Source organism: Monodelphis domestica, chromosome 1 (assembly GCF_027887165.1).
Source record: "Monodelphis domestica isolate mMonDom1 chromosome 1, mMonDom1.pri, whole genome shotgun sequence".
Taxonomy (NCBI): Eukaryota; Metazoa; Chordata; class Mammalia; order Didelphimorphia; family Didelphidae; genus Monodelphis; species Monodelphis domestica.
The window spans coordinates 525,074,018-525,095,060 of NC_077227.1; the positions used below are offsets into that span (position 1 = coordinate 525,074,018).

At 34.5% G+C, this 21,043-nt stretch overlaps 1 protein-coding gene across 23 annotated transcripts in view; it reads left to right on the forward strand.

The window, feature by feature from the left end:
- Positions 1 to 21,043, forward strand: part of LTBP1 (latent transforming growth factor beta binding protein 1) — a 459,359-nt gene that overhangs the window by 288,852 nt on the left and 149,464 nt on the right. For 8 of the 23 annotated variants that reach the window (XM_056813254.1, XM_056813251.1, XM_056813256.1 and 5 more), the window contains 3 exons: positions 4,193 to 4,315; positions 15,923 to 16,090; positions 19,048 to 19,275. In XM_056813254.1, the coding sequence (XP_056669232.1) occupies positions 4,193 to 4,315; positions 15,923 to 16,090; positions 19,048 to 19,275 (519 nt within the window). Of the gene's footprint in view, positions 1 to 4,192; positions 4,316 to 15,898; positions 16,091 to 19,047; positions 19,276 to 21,043 lie in introns of all 23 variants that reach the window. The other 15 variants (XM_007476056.2, XM_056813253.1, XM_056813250.1 and 12 more) reach the window with 4 other exon arrangements.

Below are 21,043 nucleotides of genomic sequence, written 5' to 3' on the forward strand. Positions count from 1 at the left end.
AATGCCAGTGGCTTCTTATTACCTCTAAAATAAAAATAATTAAAAAAATCTTCTTACTAGCATAAAAATCCTTTATATCTTGATATTTTCCTACCTTTCCATGCTTCTCACATTTTACTCCCCACCATGTACTCTGTGATTCAATGACACTGCCCTAATTGCCTAGAGCATTTAATTTCTACATTGTGTCTTTTTACTGACTTTTATACTTGGAAATGCTCTCCCTCCTTACTTTTTTTCCCTCTGCTTCCCTGTATTCCTTTCAAGTCCCAGATCAAATCCTACCTTCTTCAGGAGGCCTTTTTAAATGCTTCTCTCCCTTTGACCCTTCCCTCTCCCTTCTTTTCCTTCTCTTCCTTTCCTTCTTTGAGATCTCCTTCTACTCTGTATATGTCTCATACACCTTGTTGTTATATAGTTTCCTTCATAAGAGTGTAAATTCCTTGAGGGCATCAACTATTTTTGTCTTTTTTATATTCCAGGGACTTAGCATTATCTCATGTCTCCTCAGAATCAAGATTGATCTTCCCAATTTCAGTGTATTAACATTCTTTAATCACACTTTTCATTTCCATTTTTGTTATTGTGTACATAAAAGGGTATGAATAGTTTTTATTTTTGTTTGAAGAAAACTTCAGGTGTTTTCCCCTACCCTCCACATTTTCTCCCATGGAAGCAGCAATGAGTATTTAGTGGTGTGATATGGAAATCACATTAAAAGACTGATATATATTAATTTGAGGTCGCCAAGGAATTCAGCTATGTAATTCCTAAATGAAAACTCAAGTTAGCAGTCAACCTTTTATGGAGTTTTTCTTCAATTACTAACAGGAGGAAGAAAGGTATGAGAGAGAGAGAGAGAGAGAGAGAGAGAGAGAGAGAGAGAGAGAGAGAGAGAGAGAGAGAGAGAGAAGGAGAGAGAAGGAGAGGGAGAGGGAGAGGGAGAAGAAGAGAGAGGGAGAGGGAGAGAGAAAGGGGAGAGAAAGGAATAGAGCTTAAATACCCACTGTGCTTAGGCTGGGCCAAAGTCCCAAGGCCTTGGATAGTCGAGGCAAAGAAAAGAGATCAGTTCCTATCACTCACGTGACCAAAATGGAGAAACAGTCTGAGGGCCTCCACTCCAAGCACCAGGCTCTAACCCCCACACTCTCCCTCCACACAGGAAGTCCCTAGACTCCTCAGCTGTCCTCTACCTCACTTCCTGTGCCTCACCTGTGCCAATGGTGGCTCTAGCTTCACCCAGGACCGTCCAGAGGTCTGTCTCCTTTGCACATGTCTGTTGAAGGCCACATTCTCAAATAATTAAATCTTGAGCTTTGCTGCAGCCCTTCCTAAATCCTGTTACCTTGAGTAGGGTGGAGATTGTAGTTTCCAAGACCTGATTCTGTCATTCCAAGTATCTCTATTTTATTGATCAGGAAATAGCCAAATCCCATCCTCTAAAGAATGGTTTGAACAGGGTTGAGTAGTTTTGAAATCCACAGTGGGAGCTCAAAGATGTTAAGTCACTGCATAGATGCTTGTGTACCTGGGTAAAGGGTAATCCAGGGACTACCTATACTTATTTTGAGGTTGGCTATGGTAATGAGTACTCTGGAAGCTTGGCAGGTCTCTATAAAGTCATTAGTGGAGTACTGCAAAGTTGGTGGTTTTATAGAAGTATTGCTAAAATTTAGGAGTGTTCCTTCACCTTTTCTTGGGCATAGGGCCAGTCTGGGCAAAAATGTCAGCTATCTGTTTTATCTTTGGCACCTTCCTACCTCCTTTTCTCACAATTTACCACTGTCCTCTTCTTCCATGATGTTCCATTTAGGTCCATCCTACCTTTTAATGCCTCATGTTGCAGAATTGCTTGAATCTCTCTCTCCGTCCTTGTATACCTGACTAAAGCTAATTCCTCAGAGTATTTCTTAACTTGGTATTAGAGAAAAATGATCTGTTTGAAATAATTATACAAGGTGGGAATGGTGTAAACAACAGTGGGCAGTAGTATGAGAACAAGATGGATGGGTGATCATTTATGAGCATAGCTCAAGTGAGGAAAGGTGAGACTCACAGTCAATTGTAAACGTGAGACACAGCATTAGCATGGGATCTGTGCCCAGTCTTTTTGGCTGTGTCCTTAATTTCCTTTTATATGATTGGCTGATTGCCTATACTTTAGATTTAAGTTGGGGTACAGTCCTTCAGTGGCACTAGATAAACCTTATGTTGGCTTGGAAAGTATGCTTGTAGCATGTTTACACTAGTCCTTTTAAGGAGAATGAATAAGTAGGAAATATTTCTAGTTATGCTTTGTGTCCAACAGCACATGACATGTATTCAGGATCTCATGAGCATATGATAGAATATATAAAGTAGGAAGTAAATTATTCTAATTCAGGTCACTATTAAATGGGATGCAATTATACTTCTACAAACATATTACCATGCTCTAATTTCAGCCCTAGTCAGCATTCAGGTGAGACATCTTTTTATCATCTTTTGGCTTTTGGAATATTTATAAATAATTACATTTTTTTTACCAGTAATTGACAATTGGATACCATTTTATTTTCCTTTACCTAAGAAGAAGACACTTGTCAAGACATATTAACCTAAAAAATAGGTTTAAACTAGAGTAAATGGCCAAAAGGTCTTATAGGGGAGTTTAATAATTTATTAAAATATAAAGGGGTATAAATTGAAAAGCAAAATATTCCTTTTGTTAAAAAAATCACATTTTAATTTGAATTTATTTCAAACACTAACCATTATGATTTCCCTATGATTCACCATTAAATTATGATTGTATGGATGTCTATTCCCAAATGAATCTCACTATGGTTGGCCTATTTCCTCAATACTCCCCCCCCCCCAATTTCTGCTGTATGTAAAGCTGATTTCTGCTTCTTCCATCCCCCAGTTCTTGATTTCTTCCTGTTAACTTCTTTTTGTTAGTAGTGCTACTACTATTAGTTTCCAAAATCTTCCCTCCCCACACACACATATCCAGTGAATCACCATATCCTATTAGGTCTTTGTTTTTTAACATTTCTCTTATCCATCCCTTCTTTGTCATCCTTGTGATCATTACCTTAATCCAGACTTAGCCTGGCATCCAAAAGTTTGGCCTTCAAATTTTGTGATTACTTGTCTTCTTTATCCCATTTTTGTGAATCAAAATTCAACTGGTTCTTCAAGTGCCCTGAGGATATTTAGCTTGGAGAAAAGAAAATTGGGGAGGGGAAGGAACATGTTAACTCTCTTAAAGTATTGGATAGGCTATCTATGGAAGATAGTTTAGACTTGCTCTATTTGGTCCAAGAGGAGGAACTAAGGGCCATAGGTAGAAATTACAAGGTAAAATAAATAAATTTACCTTTGATGTAAGGAAAATTTTCTTAACAGTCTATAAGGAGAATGAGCCTCTTAGGAAGGTAGTGGATTACCCTCATTGGGAGTCTTTAAGCAGAGGCTAGATGACAACTTGTAAAGTATATCTTGGTAGGGATTTCTTTTGTGTATAGTTTGGACAAGATAGCCATTCAAGTCCCTTACAGCTGAGATTCTGGGATTCTAATACCACTTCCTTGCCTGAGGTTCACTGAAGCAATCTCTGTAAATACCTCTAAATTTTCATATCATTGATCACTTAGTTGGCAACTGATTAAACTGGCTTGTTATGTTACCCCAATGAAGATAAGTGGGAGATATACTGCCTTTGGTGTATGAGGGCCCAATCTTTCTATATGTCCCTAAATTCTTTGTGAACTTAATGAAGTCACTTCATATTTCTCATGTCATAGTTTAATCATCTGTAAAGTGAGTTGACTCCATTTGATAATATTTTAGCTATAAATTTATGATCTGATAAATCTTCTACCATTTCAAACTGACATTTAAGTCTTCAAACTCCCTCATATTTCTATCTTGTCTTCCCAATTGGATTGCAAATTTCCTGATGTTCAGAGAATCTTATCTTAATCTTCTTAGCATCCTGCAGGGCCCAGAAAATGGCAAATGCTCAGTCAATGTGTTAATTGAACTTGAAGCCTTTGAAGGCTGCTTAATCACAAGCCATTGGCATATCATGCTATAACCAGATGGTTATTTCTTCTACCAGATAGATCAATGAAAGCAATTTAGCCAGTTTCTGCAAAAACAAAAACAAACCCTTAACTTCTGATTATTTATTGGTATCTTCCTATAGATATTAATGAATGCCAGATGCAAGGAGCATGCCCTAATGGTGAGTGTTTGAATACACTGGGCAGCTATAGGTGCACTTGCAAACTGGGATTTGTGCCGGATCCTACATTGTCAACTTGTATCCGTAAGTAATCAAAATAATAAATTATTTTTATTCTTAATTGTGATCAAATACAAATTTGGCTACAACTAAGAAAAGTACTGCTCTATGAAGAATATGTGGGTAGACTGGTGTATATTTGAAATACATAAAACCTCTGTAATTTAGTCTGTTTGGAAAAGGCAAGTTTGAACTCTTGAAAAATCAAATTTAGAGAATGTTTTTTAAAAATGTGAACTTGTTTGAACTATTAAAGATGTTTGACTTCAAATTCACACATTATATAAAGACTGGTCTAGGAGACTCATGGGATTCCAAAATTTGATGATTCTATTATTTTTAGGGAATTGCAGTGGGAAAAGAACTAGATTTGGAGATGAGAAATATGGGTACAAATTCTGCTGGTTACTACTTGTTTGACCTTGGGCAAGTCACTTAGCCTCACTGGGCATCAATTTTCTCATTGATAAAAGGGGGAGATGGGTTATACTAGAGGGTCTTTAAGATCCTTTCTAGATCTAAGCATAATATCCTAGTAATTAATAAGTAGAACTAAATGGATTTGCTCTTATAGACAGAGAAGAATGCTTTGTAGTTAGCTTATTATTTTTTTTCTTGAATGAAATACTTTGGGATGTCTGGAAACAATTTACTCTGTCTAGTATTTTAAACATTCCCCCTATCCCATCAAGAAGCATTTATTAAATGGTCAGGTATCTGCCAATCACTTTGTTAAGTACTATGGATACAAAGAAAGGGAAAAACCCATGAAGCTCACTCCTTCCCTCTAAAACTAAATTGTAGTGTAACTTCTGTATGAATTATTTCAAATTCAAATGAGTTGAATTACATGAGGTTTTGCAAGGCTTTTTTTCCTGGAGAAGAATTGAGTGCTCATAGCTATAGTCACGTCAAGATAACCTTTATTAAATAGTTGTCCTGTTCCTAGTGCTGGGATAAGCACAGAAGAAGGACTTTTTCTGTCCTCAAGGAAAAGGGGAACGACCACACATAAAAGCTGAAAAAGGGTAAGGGAAGAAAAGGGAAAGTGAACTTTTATGATGAAAGCAAAATATACATTGATATAAAGCCAGATTAATTGATGCTACTTGTGTGCCACTTAGGAATATTATAAAATAATAATTTAAAAGAACTTAGCCTTCTTTTGTTAAATTTTCCTACTCAAACACTAATTATATGATAAGGGGTACTACAAATAATAATTTAATGTCTTAGCAATACCATTTAGCAATGAGGCAAAAGATGAGTAGTTGATTTAGCCAGGTACTTCTAAAAGAGATCAACAAATGTATAAATAATAATGTTAATAAAGAATTGAAAATACCTGCCTTTCCATGCTATTTGAATCAAAGCCCTTCCACTTACTTAGGAAGGATTTTCTGCAACAGCTCTAGTCTTCTTCTCTCACTGTTGTTTGTTAGTTGTTTTAATTGTATCTGACTCATTGTAGTCTGACCATTTTGGGGTTTTCTTGGCAAAGACACTGGAATGATTTGCCATTTCCTTCTGGAGCTCATTTTACAAATGAATAACGGAGTCCAACAAGGTTAAAGGAATTGCCCAGGGTGATACAATAGATTACCTTCAACCTACTCTTTGTGTATCTTGTGTTTATCTATTTGTATACATGTTGTCACCTTGTTTAAAATGTAAAGTCTTTGAGGACAGGTATTCTTTTTATCTTAGCATTTTCAGGGTTTATCATAATGCCTGGCATTTAGCAAATGCTTATTAATACATGCTTGCTTATTCTTAGATTAGTTTTAAAATAGAGAAAGTCAGAGCTGGGAGATGGTATAGAGGTTAAGTTTGGGGACAGAGATTGTGTAGACAGCCTAGAACAGGGATCTTAACTTGGAGATTTCATACTCTATTTTTATAAGGGGTCTGTGGATAGATTTCAGGGTGGCCATGAATTTGGATAGGACAAAGAAAACAGATATCTGGATAGACTAGTTGTTAGCTTAAGTCTCTGCCATCTCTATTAATTCTGTGATTTTAGTAGTCTTTAGCTACAACCCATCATGTAGACCAGGTATTCTTAACCCTGCATCTGTGATCTTGATTTAAAGAACAGACAAACTATATTACTAATATTTAAGAGTAAATGACCTTAGCAATCTAGTATTTGCTAAACCTAGAGAGCCCCAAATTTTTAGATAAGAATGCATTATTTGACAGAAACTGCTAGGAAAACTGGAAAACTATGATGGATACTAAGCATAGACCACTATCTTACACCCTATACCAGTGATGGCAAATCTTTTAGAGACACAGTTCTAGGCCCCACCCTACCCCACTCCACTCCTCCAGACTGATTGCTGTGCACATCTCACCCTGAGATCTTTTGGCATGCTCCCCCCACCCCATGTTGGGTACACCCCTCCTCCTTTACCCCACAGAGGGGAGGGAGAAAGCATTCCCATTGGACTGCTAAGCAGAGGTGTGGGTGAAGTGAGGAATACCCTCAGAATGTGTAGAGAGATGGAAGGAAGTAGCCCTGAGAACTCTGCTCCCCTCCAGCTCTGCCATCTGTGAGCCAGGCACTTTACCCATTGTGTGCTCCCATTGGCTGATGGGCAGAGGGATGGAGGATGTAAGGAATATTCTCAGCCTATGTAGAGAGGGGAAGGGGAGTGGCCTGAGAACTCTGCTCCCCTAAAGCTTTGCCCCCTGTGAACCACCAATCTTACCCCATTTGTACTCCCAGGGGGCTACTGGGCAGAGGAGTGGGGGAATGTGAAGAAATATCATCAAGCATGGTGGAGAGGGGGAGAAGAGCAGCTCCACCCAAGTCCCTCTGCCTTTCTAATAACAAACTCAGGGTTTAGGAATGGCAGGTAGGAATGGCAGGTAGGGAGGTAGGATAGCCGAGTGCCCACAAAGAACACTCTGCTTGCCATTTTTGGCACTCATGCCATATTAGGATTGCTATCACTGCCCTATAATAACAAGGTCAAAAAGGGTATATGATTTAGATTTAAAGGGTGATACCATAAGTAAATTATGGGAACATAGAATAGTTTACCTATCAGAATCCTGGAGAAGGGAAGAATTTATGAACAAACAAAAGATAGAGAACATTACAAGATATAAAGTTAATAATTTTGATTATAATAAATTTTTAAAAAATTTACATGAACAAAAAGAATGAAATGAAGATTAGAAGGAAAATAACAAAATAGGGAAAAATTTTACAGCAAATTTTCTCTGATAAAGCTCTCATTTCTCAATTGTATAGAAAACGGTGTCAAATTTATAAGAATACAAGTCATTTTATAATTCACAAATTTTGGTCATAGGATATGAACAAGCAATTTTCAAATGAAAACATCAAAGCTATCAATAATTATATAAAATGTTCTAAATCACTCTTGATTAGAGAAATTAAAACAACTCTGAGTTACTACCATCAGATTGGCCAAATTGATAGAAAAGGAAAATGATAAATGTTGGAGGGAATGTGACAATATTGGGGCACTAATGTGTTGTTGTTGGAGTTGTAAACTGATTCAACCATTCTGGAGGGCAATTTGAAACTGTGCCCAAAGGTTTATAAAACTGTTTATACCTTTTGATCTTGTAATGCCACTACTGAGTCTGTATCCCAAAAAGATTTTTTAAAAAAGAGGAGAAAGGTCCAACTTGTACAAAAATACTTATATATTTATAGCAGCTCTCTCTGTGGTGACAAAGAATTGGAAATTGAAGGGATGTCCCTCATTTGGGGAATGACTGAACAAATTGTGGTGTTCTATAGTGAGGGTATTGTACTATAAGAAATGAGTAGCAGAATGATTTTCTGTAAAATCTGGAAAGATCTACATGAACTGATGCAAAGTGAAATAAGCAGAACCAGTAGAACATTGTCCACATTGTTGACAGTAATGTTGTAGGATGATCAATTGTGAAAGATTTAGCTACTCTCAGCAATACAATGATACAGGATAATTCTGAAGGACTTAAGAATGCTATTCACCTCCAGAGAAAGAACTGTTGAAGTTGGAATGTAGATCAAAGCATATTATTTTTTACTTTAGTTTATTTGGGGCTTTTGGTTTCATGAGTAGAACATTAAGCAATAGCAATAGTATGTATTATGTGATAATACATGTATGATCCTGATCAAATTGCATACCATCTAGGGGAGGGAAGTAGAGGAAGGGAGACAAATTGGATCTTCCTAGTAGAAGACATTTCCCTGTATCCATTGAAGTTGATATTGTTTCTTTAATTTCTAATGTCATCAAGTTTCTAGAGCACTGAAAATTCAAATGATTTACTCAGATTCATGTAGGCAATGTGTGTTAGAGAATGGAAATCAATCCATTTTACTAACTTAAAAATATAGAAAAAATTAGTGTTATTTTTCAGCTAGTTCAATGTACATGAAAATAGAACAATATTTTTGTAAATTTGTAAATAGTAAGATATTTTATTGCAAGTCAAAAGTTCTTGTTCAGTGTTAGGAGTTCAAGCCCAGGCTATTTAAGATCATCCAATGGACTATAAAGATAACACATCATCATCAATTTACATAATAAACACTTATTTATTTTCCCCTACTTTTATCTGTTTTGCATGAAGTGCCACTGAGTCTTTAAATGTGATGTTTGATAATGAATTACCTCTTATGGGAATAGATAAGGAAAGGTTGAACCAAACTGAGAAGGATTAGATATGAGAGGAGAAAGGTACAAAGAAGTACTAAAATACCTCCAAGGCTCTGAGGCTTCAAAGAATGGGAAATATGATGCTGCCTTTGACAGTTAGAAAGGAGTATGCTGGGAATTAGAAGGGGAATGGCTGCTTTGCAAAATCAGTAGCAATTTGCAGTATCTTAGATTGTTAAAGTGAATAAGGCAGGACTGGAACTAAACAATGAAAGAAATACAGGATCATTATTATTATACCTGCCTTAATATTAAGGCATATACAGATTATAAAAAATATGGTTTCTTTTCTTATCATCCTGAAATTTCTTTTATTGATATGTAAAGAAAAAGAGAGAGGGATTCCTATTAAATTGCTTAGCAAGAATTTTCCAAATGCTAGACATACAAAGAAAGTTCAAAACAAAAACAAAACAGTTCTTGCTTTCAAGGAGCTCACATAATGAGAGAAAGCACAACATATAAGTTAATAGGTATGTATATGATACATAGAGGAATGGGTTCAAGTGTGCATGCAGTTCACTTCTACAGATGTGGCATTTGAGCTAGATCTTGAAAAAATTCACTCTTCTTTATGAGAAACGGCAACGCTATTAAAATTGGCTTAAAATTTCTTAAAATATCTCCTCATCCCCACAAACAATTGTTACTTTTATATTTAACAGACTTTTTCTTTCAGATATAAGTAGAATGTCAGTCAGTAAAAACATTATTAAGCATTTACTGCTTGTAGGTGCTGTGCCAGTATGTATATTGTCCTGAGAGAGTAGGTATAATCTAAGTCCAAATGGATTTTTTCTGATCCTCAGACTTCATAGTTTTTTAAGTTTTTTTCAGCCCTCTGGAGTTGGAGCTAAAGAATAGGGAAAGGAATAAAGGAGAAAAAGAACACTTAAGGTCAACCCTAAGACTAGATAAGGCCTCAAACATAGACTGAGAAATGGATGATCTTCACAAAACTGGGTGGATTGTTTATTTCCTGCTGGTTGTTTCCACTTAGACGTCCAAAGTGAAATGCATAGTCTTTGCTCTAAATTATACTCCTCCTTCCCACTTTTCTGTTTGTGCCCTTGGTGCTATTATTCTACTTTTTCAGGGCTAAAACTTCTGAGTCATCTTTGTTTTTTTCCTCTCTTGTGATCCATTACACAATTCTGTTGATTTTCCTAGTGTTTATCAATCCTTTCCCTTTTTATTCTATTTTAGGCATTTGCTGTTCATATTGAGACCACTAAAACTATTTCTTTCCTTAATATTTGTCCTTTTGAATCTTTCTTGAACCCTGCTGCCCAATTATAGCTAGAGATAAGAATTATACCTGTAATTTCATTGGTGTAGGGAACTCCTATGTGAAGAGATTGTCAGTGCAGGTTGATAATCTGCAATTTATAGTCTTAGAGAATTGCCTTAGAGCACTAAGAGGTGAAATGACCTGTCTAAGATGACATAGCTGGAATGTGCTAGAATGAGATCATTAACTTGGGTCTTTTTTTCCCCTACCAAATGTGTTACAATATTAATTTTATTGAAAATATCCCTTTAATTGTCATTTCTATGCTCAGAAATGACTCTACATACAAGAGGCTAATGTCCAAAATGACAAATCTAGAATTAGAAGTTTTTGTAGTATTTATTAATTACCTTCTATGTACCAGACATTGTGCTGTTCTAGCATTTAAAAAAGAGGCAAAATATAAAATCTAATCGATTTTAGTAATTTCACTTATCTGTCTCACATATTAATTCTTTCCCCAGATCCAGTTTATTGTACCCTAAAGACACTCTTAGGTCATTTTCTTTTTTGCCAAGATGCTTTTGTTTACACTATTTCCTTTGTTTGGAGCCTCCTTCCTTATATCTGCCTTTCTTTCTCTCTTAACTTTCAAAGCTCTTCCCTATTCTTACCCCTTCTATGAAACTCCAACTCACGAGGATATCCTTCTTAGAACTTCTGTAGTTCTTCCTGCCCGTGTCATCCATCACTTTGTTCTTTAGATGTCCTATTAACATTCAAATTCAGACTTTGAAAAAAGAGAAATAGTTTAGAATCAGACAGTACAGAAGAAGTTGACATGGTGAACAGGAAACCGACTTTTACTACAGAACTAACTATACCTTTATTTCTTCTGATATACAGTTGGACAGATATAAGTATTATCTATTTTTGTTGACTTCTAAGTATTAGGTGTTGAAAAGTTTCCCTGGATTTATCCAGACCTGGCCTCAGAAAAAAAAAAATTTCTCTACTTGACTGTACTCCAAAACTATACTAAATTTTATATTCTCCATTTTATTTCTTGTGTGGCTCCCTTTTCAGCAAGAGTATCCCTCTATCTTCAAAGACAACTTCTGACTTCTAAAAGCTCTACTGTGTCAATAATTTGCTGTAGTTGCAGATTGAGTTATACACAATACATAGAAAATTTATTTGTTATTTCCAATTCATTAATTTAGATAGTTTGATAAACCCAAATAAGAGGATTTTAATATAATATTTCCTCTGTAATTCCAAGTTATGATTTAGGAACATGTGGTAGAGAATGAATGTGCTTTACTTAAATATCAAGCAAAGTGTATATTATGATTCAATTTCATATTTCTAGTCAAGAACAAAATAAAGATTACTTTAACAAACTGCTTTAGCATTTCCACTTGATTCCCACATCTCTGAAATTCTTTGCAATTTATTTAGATCATCTAAACCTTTTAACCACTAAATCCATTAGAATTCTTTAAAGAATAAAGTCAAGCGAACCAGAGCCTTGAAGTTTCTTCAGTCAGATTTGCACCATTTTATTAATTATATCTTACCACAACTTTTATCTGCCTTTTCTGATCTCTGTCATTAGAAATCTTTGGCAGCATTGACCTGGATTTTTTTTAAAATTCATTAAATATTTCCCATTAGATATAAAAATTTTTAAACATTGATTAAAAAAAGTTAAGTTCCAATTTCTTTCCCTCTCTTCTACCCTTTCCTCCTCCTTAAGAAGACAAACACTTTGATTTGATTATACACATAAGGTCATAAAAAGCATATATCAGCCATCTTGCAAGTCAGAAATAAAACAATGAAAATACAAAAAGTTTTTTTTTTTTAAAGTATGCTTCAATTTGCTTTCAACAGTTGATCATTTCTCTCTCTGAAGGTGGATAGCATTTTTCCTTTGGAAATGGCTTAGATCTGTATCTTGACTTAAGTAACTAAGTGTTTCACAGTAGATTCTTATGTTATTTTTACTGTGCACAATGTTCTCTGGGTTTTTTCACTTCACTTTTCATGAGTTAGGATAAGTCTTTCAGTTTTTTTTGAAACCATATAGTTAATTGGTTTTCCAAAATAGTATTTCATTATAATCATACCACACCTTGTTTACTCATTAACAATTGGTGAGCATCCTCTTTTTCCCTATTCTTGGTCACCACAAAAGAACTGCTAATTTTTTTTTTTTTTGGACAAATAGGTCCTTTCCCATTTCTTTGTTCTCTAGAATACAGACCTAGTAGTGGAATTGCTGAATCAAAGGAAATTCATAGTTATGTAGCCTTTTGAGCATGCTTCCAAGTTGTTCTCTAGAATGGCTGGACTAATCACAACTCCATCAATGTGCATAATGTACAGATTTTTTCATATCCCCTCCAGCATTTGTCACCTTCCTTTTCTGTCTTGTTAGCCAATCTGACAGGTTTGAGGTAGTATTTCAGAATTGTTTTAATTTGTATTTTTCTAATCAGTAATGATTTAGAGCATTTTTTTCATGTGGCTATTAAGAGCTTTGACTTATAAAAACTACCTTTCATATCCTTTGACTATATATCAACTGGAGAATGGTTATTATTTTTATACATTGGCTCCATTTCTTATAATATTTGAGAAATGAGACCTTTATCAGAGAAGCTTGTTTCCAAACAATAGATTTGTTTGGACTTCCAAACAATAGATTTACTGCTCTATTTCTTAGCCTATATTTGATTATTTTGATGATTAACACTTTTTAAATACAATTTGAAATCTGGAACTTCTAGACTGCCTTCTGTTTTATGGATGAATTCATCCCATTCACATTCCCAATTCAGTTTATTAATTGTGAATTTCCCCACTTCCTATTTTCTTCTTATCCTTCTCTCTCTTTATTCTGTTTCTCCACTAAAGTCTATATTTTTTCTGACCATTGCCTTCTTTTATCTGCCCTTTTCCTTATCTCCTTCCTCTCCTACTTCTCTGTTGAGTAAGATAGATTTCTGTTATCAGTTGAATATGTATACAGATTTTTTCTTTTTGAACCAATTTAGATGGGAGTGATATTTAAAGGTTGTCCACCAACATTTTGCCCTCCAAAATAAAGGCTCTTGTGCATGTCTTTTACATTAGAAAAATTTCTCCATTCTTTTCCCCCTTTTCCTAGGACATCCTTCTTTCTCTCTTTTCATTTTTTTAATATCATCCAAACATAATCAACTCACTCCTGTACTCCCTATGTAGAATCTTTCTAATTGTACTAATGATAATACATTTTCTCGAAGATACATGAGTTATCTTCATGTATATTGAGTCCCTTATGATTTCTCTTTAATGATTACCTTTTTATGCTTCTCTTTAGTCTTGCATTTAAAAGTTGTATTTTTCTATGCAACTATAATCTTTTCATCAGAAATGCTTGAAATTCCTTTATCATTTAATGACTCCTTTTTACTTTTTTATACTCATTTGCTGGGAAGACTATTCTTGGTTGTTTTCCCAGTTCTTTTGCTTTCTGAAATATTTTATTCCAAGCCCTCCCTTCATTTAAAGAAGTGGCAGCTAAATTTTGTGTGGTCCTAACTGTGACTTCACAATACAGGTATCGCTTCTATATTGCAACTTTCTTATCACAGCTTTCATATATCATAGATCGCCATAAGAAATTAAAGAGGAATTTTTTGCAAATTTTGCAAAAGCCTCAGACTATACTTAAAAGTCAACAGATTACACAGGAAAAAAAGTTTAGAAACTCAGAAATGCATAAAATATATATACATATATATATAGTATTATATAATATCTACATGTGTTTATTGCCCACAAATATACACAATTTTAATGTTAAGATAAGTAAAAAGTTGAAGTTTGTAAATATGATGTGAAGGACAGAAGATGACATACAAAGGTTAAAAATGTTAACATTGACCTGTGACCAAATACTTAACCCAATTTTTACAGTAAGTAATAGAACAACCCTTTATAAGAAAAAGAAAAAAAAAATCAGACTTCTTTGGTGTTAAGGGAGAGACAAACAGTTTTATATGTTTTTTCCAGATTGTGGGGATGCTATGCCCCTGAATCTTGCAATGTGGAAGGGATGGCTTGCATTTTTTTCTTTCTGCTTTTAAACTATTAGCTCAGGAATTTGGATTTAATATTCCTAGAAGTTTTCATTTTGGAATCTTTCTTCAGGTGGCAATTGATGGATTTTTAAATTTCTATTTTACCCTTAAGTTCTAGGATATCAGAGCATTTTGCCCCGATAATTTCTTGAATTATGATGTCTACATGGTTTCTTTGATCATGGCTTTCAGTAATACAATAATTCTTAAATGATCTTTCCTTGATCCAGTTTTTCCATGAGATACATTTCCATTTATCCAGTGAGATATATTTTCTTCTATTTTGTTATTCATTTGACTTTTATTGTTTCCTGGTGTCTTATGGATTCTTTATTTTCCAGTTGTCCGATATTAATTTTAAGGGATTTTTTCCCCTTCAGCTTTTGCATCTTTTTGCATTTGACCAATTTTGCTTTTTTAACTTTGGTGCAGGGTATTTTCTGTTAGACCAATTCTGTTTTTCAAAATATTGTTTTCTTCAAAAAAACTTAAAACTCTACTGCTAAGCTGTTTTAAAAAAGAATCTTCCTTTGCTATTATTTCTTTACCTATTTTTTCCTCTACCATTCTTACTATTAAATATTAGACATCCTTCCAAAAATTCTTTTTTTTGGACTTTGTCCAGTTCACATTTTTCTTTGAATCTTTGCTAATAGCTATTTGGACTTCTATCTTCTTCTGAGTTTGCATTTTGATCTTCTCTTTCACTTGAATAGCTATTTTTGGCCAGGTACTTAGTTGTTGTTGTTGTTGTGCTCATTTTTTACCCTATTATTTGTCCTTGGTTTTTATGTTATTGTTAGATGAAGAAATACCCCACACCAAAGTTATTTCACACCTTCTTTACCACTTATAAAGTTAGTGAGTTGATTTGAGTCTTGATAGGATAAGTGGTTTAACAATCATATAGTATATATAAAATCATAATTTGAACCCAGGTCTTCCTGACTCATAGGCCAACTATAGCACTGAAATTATTTAGGCTTAACATTGTTTACAAGGTAATTCTTATTGAAAATCTATTTCTCTTCACTTATGTATAAATAGATATTTTTCTCCTTATACCTATTGTGTTCTGAAATAAAAGAAAGAACACAAACTCATTCAGGGATTCAAAATGATGACAGCCTATTTAACATTCATTTTTGGAAATTAATGTCCAAAAGGATGGGAAAGGAATTGAGACTTTTATCATCCTAAATTAGAATATGTTGTTATTCTAAACCATGAAGAAATAGTATGGTATAGTAGAATTTACATGATCACAAACATAGCATACCTTATTTTAGCTCTGTGACCCCAGGCAAACCACTTAACTGCTTTGAGTTGGTTTCTTCCATCTTTAAGTTGGAGATCGAGATGCCTACACTAGTTTGCCCTATAATTGTTGTGAAGAAAATGCCTTATGAACATTTAAAGTTTATATAAATGTGAGCTATTATTTGTGACTTAATTTTAAATTAACATCTCATATGCTTGATTTGAATTAATGCTATTTTTGAAGATATGAGACTCTGTTCTATGTTTTTGTTTCTTTTATCAAACCTAGCACTCCCTTGTCCTTTTGTTGTAGCTGATAACCCTGTGATCTCTGAAGAGAAAGGACCCTGTTACAGACTTGTCAATTCAGGAAGACAGTGCATGCACCCTCTCTCTGTTCAGCTCAGCAAGCAGCTCTGCTGTTGCAGTGTTGGCAAGGCTTGGGGGCCACACTGTGAAAAGTGCCCTCTTCCAGGAACAGGTAAGATGGGTCTAATTGCACAGGGGGAAATGTATGTGCTTATTCACAGGCAAAGCAACATGTCCCAATCTGATCTTATTTCCTTTCTTGTTTTTGATTGTTAACATCAGTTTTTTTTGTATATTTTTTGGGGGGGAAGAATAAACAGACAGCAACAATGAGTGGTGAGAAGTCATGAGTAGTAGCCTTGGCATTTTCCTCGTGATACAATATTTCTGATTAAGAAACCCTAATTCAATTCATTCTCAGCTTAGATTATACCAATCTATTATTCAAAACAATAGGGAATGTCCGACTAAAAAATGGCAGGCATCATGGTTTCATCTCTGTTATTGTCTAGTTGTTAGTCAAGTGAAAACCTGTTTGCCCCTCAAATTCTTTCTTACAATAAATATTTTATTGACTGACCACAAGGCTTATCACTTTGGAAACTGATGCATAAAAAATTTATGCTATACTTTTGTCTGTTCATAGAATATGTGTGTTGACCTACTCATGTCTGAGACCCTCATTAACTCATATTTTTTTGTATACTGTGTGCCTTGAACATAGTAGACTGAATGGTGCATAATTTTTTATTGGTCTGAAGGCATTTGTTTTCTTTCCCCACTGTCTAATTTATACCAAGAAGTAATTTATTCATTCACCATAACTTGACCTATAAGAAAGAAAGGCACATTGCATGTGTACTTGTTGCTCATGTTATGCATAGCATTATTAACAAAAATTGCCCTTGATTTTATTATTACATGGACATAAAGCAGTGTAATAAGATTCCTGTTATTTGACCATATTCTTCCTATGAAGAGATATAAAAAGCCTTTTTGCCTTTACTGCCCACAATACCCATACTGCATCTTAAGAAATAGTATATAGGGCTGGTTTCATAGAGTTTCATAATATCCCTGATACACTTTTTTTCCATTTAATTTTAATGCATTACTACCATCAACAAATAAATCAGGAGAGGTTGGCAAAGTGAGGTCTTAAAATTCACATCACATGAAAATTTCCCTTGTATATTCAGTGGGTAAACATCGAGGCTTGAGGCATTATCTAATTTTTAAGGCATGTCGTTAATATAAGAGCTGCCTGACTCATAAATTAAACAAATGAAAATCAATCAAATGTAATATCTTTGTAATTTCAAAGTACATTTTCTAAAAGAATAAGTACCATGACAATTTAATCCAAGGAACAAATTAGAGCAGTATTCCTCATACTTTAGAGCATCAATTTGTGGGCATTTCAGTATAAATGACCATATTTAAAATTTAAGATCACATTGAAAATATATTTCACATATAGTTTAAAAGTTTTATTTCCTGCTAGTTTCATGTTGAGACTGGTACTTTAATTACCATGAAAATAACAATATTGCTACATTTCAATGCTTTACCAAAAGTATAGAGGAAAGCATTTTCTAAGGATCTATAGTGAGGAGCAAATGTCTAAGAATTTTTGTTCTTAGGAAGTCATATCAAGTTAAATTATATCAACTTATACTGACCAATTGAGGAATGAAATATTTTTTAAAAAGCTTTAACATTGTTTTGTAGGATTTTCTCCTTTTTTTATTCTCCCCTTCTTTCCTTCTTTCCTTCCTTCTTCTTCCTTTGTTTTTTCTTTCCTTATTCCTTCCCCTTCTTCCTTTTCCCTCTTTTTTTCTTTCTTTGCCATTCTATGTTCCTTTCCTTTTTTCTTGGTAGTGGGGAGAACTTGTATAAAACTGAAGTTTTTAATAGAAAAATGTTTTCTTTTGTTGTTGACACAAATGTTCTCATTGAGGCAAAAAGTTCAGGTCACTAAAACATTCATTTTTTGTTATTCTGTTAGCACCTTATAAGGAAAATTATTTTCCTTTTTCACTTGCAACTTTGAAATCATTCTTCTCCTTTTCTTATTTTGAGCCTTTCTCCTCTGTAATGTATCTTTAGCACATTGCAAGACCTGGCAGCTGTTTAAGGATATAGCAGTATGTATTATGGTTTGAGAATATATTTAGTTACAAACAAGTAGACATATTACAGACACAACCTGGTTTCATAAAACAACTTTCTAGGCCTTAATACAATGTTTAGGTTTTCATATTTACTTTTATTTCATCATTAGATTGGCCATTTGATTCTTCACTCTGTCCTATGGGATTCAATTTTCCATTAAATCAGTCTGCAGATATAAGTCTCTCAGCAACATTTCCCTGTCAGCAATCTGCTGATCCTTACCCTTGTAGTTCTTCATTCTCTGAATGAAGTTTTTCCTGGCATCACTTCAGCAAATTTGACATATTATTTCTGCCAATAGATATTCCTCCCAAAGGCTGTTCCCTTTTCTCACCTTTAACTGACCCCTTCATATTCAGCTGATCTGTCTTTGTCCATCTCCTCACTGTCACTACTCCTGAGCTCTTTCAACCTCAATTAAACCATCTCATTGAATCCTACCAAAAATTTTAAAATAACTTCCTTTTCAATCAATGTTACTACTCCTCTATTTTTGTTAGTAGCATACAATTACTGTTTTTATTGAGAGAGACCAGTGGTTTAAAAGATAATATAAATTGGAGAGGGGGTAAATTTTCCACATTACTACAAGTCCAAATTTTCAGTGGTAATTTACATCTGACATCAGGCTTACAAAAAGGAAAAAATCTTACTCAGTATAATCAAACAATAATTGATCTAAATTAGAGTATTTTTGACACATTAGATGAGAATCAGCAAATGGGTAAATCTAAAGTTAAAGGCTTTTGTATTTGCATTTTTAGCAGTGAGGTTTTAGATAAATTAACTATTTTTGTACATTTCACACTTCTCTTTATGATACTGATGTGTGTATGTCTATATTTTTATGTGAACAATGATTTTTAAAAAAGATGTTCATCTTGTTATTTTCCTCTGTTTGAAGTTTTGAACTTCTAGATTTTAAAAAGGAATATTTTCCCATCCCAAATCTAGCTGCTTTTAAGGAAATCTGTCCTGGTGGAATGGGTTATACAGTTTCTGGCGTTCATAGACGCAGGCCAATTCATCACCATATAGGTAAAGGACCTGTGTATATCAAGCCCAAGAACATCCAACCTATTGCTAAAAGTACTCATCCTCCACCTCTCCCAGCAAAAGAAGAGCCAGTAGAGGCACTGACCTTCTCCCAGGAAAAAGGGCGTCAGGTTGCTGTGCAAGAAGGTGAGAGTGGGAACAGATCCTGAAATATAGCTAGCTTGTGTTTATGTTTTCATTTTCCTGTTTACGACCTTTTGAAACAGTATACATAAAGTAATGGATGGTCTTTAAAGATGTTCTCTTGGGTTTATCTGGATTTCAAATTAAACTAAATTTCTCTTTGGATTTCATGATTCCCCAAAGTTTTTGAAGAGGCTGTATTGATTCTCAAGTATTTCAAGGATGTCCTTCCTTTCACAAAGTAGTACCACAGTGGCCTGAGAGATCTGACATCAATTCAGCTTCTGTGCATTCATGCAGAAGACCCAGGCAATAAACAGTACCATGGGATCCTAAATTAAGAGGGGAAATCAGCTGTGGAAACTGAGGTCTTGAGAGATTAAATGACTTGTCTCAGGGACACAGAGCTAATAAATCACAGACTCAGGATTTGAACCTATATTCTCTGACTTCAAATCCAATGCTCTCTCCAATATAACACAACTTCTCTCACTAAAGGAGATAGAAAATCCTAGAATGTCAGTGTTGGAAGGGAACTCCAGGGTCATCCATTTTGAGTCTCTCATTCTACGGATGAAAGTATGTGCCAGAAAGATGAAATTCCTTGCCTCAGCTCAAATAGTAAATTAGTGGCTGAATTAAGATGAGACATACACAGTTGTACAGGAAAAAGAAAAGGAGGCCTTTTGATGTTGTAGCAGATTCTAGACACCTGAATTTTAATTTTGACCATGACATATTACATCTCACTGATCCTGGATAAGGTCTATTCATTCTAATTCAGTTTACTGTCTTCAAAATAAAATTTTAATTATTTTATTTCCTTAAAATAATGGCAACAATTCCTTTCCCTCCGTGTTGAAGAAATGAGACCTTGCACTTGCTTACTTCATATATTTATTCTAGTGAAATTCCTTTTTGATTTCCCAAGTTGAATGTCAGTAGAATGTAGGGGTCAATGGACAGATTATTAGGACAGGATAATTGTGTAGTCTCCACAGCAATATATTAGTGGCTCAGTGAGTATGCCTCTCTTCTCTAACTGGCAAATAGGTCGTCCTTTATGGCCATGCTAGAAAAACATGCTCAACAGAGTCAGAAATAGAAAAAGGATTATATCTTCCTGTACTTAACTATCCTGATTATATATTCTTCTCAGTGGTATTGCCACTAAGAATATACAGCTTAGGAGTGAAACTCCTCTGTATCTATTCTTCACAGGGAGGAGAAAGCTGGGTCTAAAAATCCAGATTTTTTTAGGGAATAAATTATTCCTCATGGGTAGGTTAAGAAATGTAAAAAGATAATTTCCTCAGGTCTCTAAGCTATTTTAGGACCAATTTATTGTCTGGCATCCTCATTGTCTTAGAGAGTCAATGCATCTTCTAAAATTTTAATTCATTTTTAGGGATATTATTCACTTGGAAACTCAATTAGCCTTATGGGCTAATATCTAGGATTTTTTACTTAATGAAGAACAATGAAAAGTCTGAAATGGGAAATAGGAAATTTAAATTCATGGTCGCCCTAGAATAGTTAGAAGGTACCTGATAAAAAGGACAAATACCAAAGCAATAGTAGATACTTCTGAATCTCAGACTACTGATTAATGTTTGCCATGCAACTTTCCAAGTTATTGTAAGAGAACTTCTAGCTGCAAATATCTCACTTTTATCATAGCCCTGGATATATCCAGTAATGGTGGCACAGTACCGGTGCTCTTTAATACTGACATCTGTTTGACATTCATCCTCATCAGTCTGCAATATGT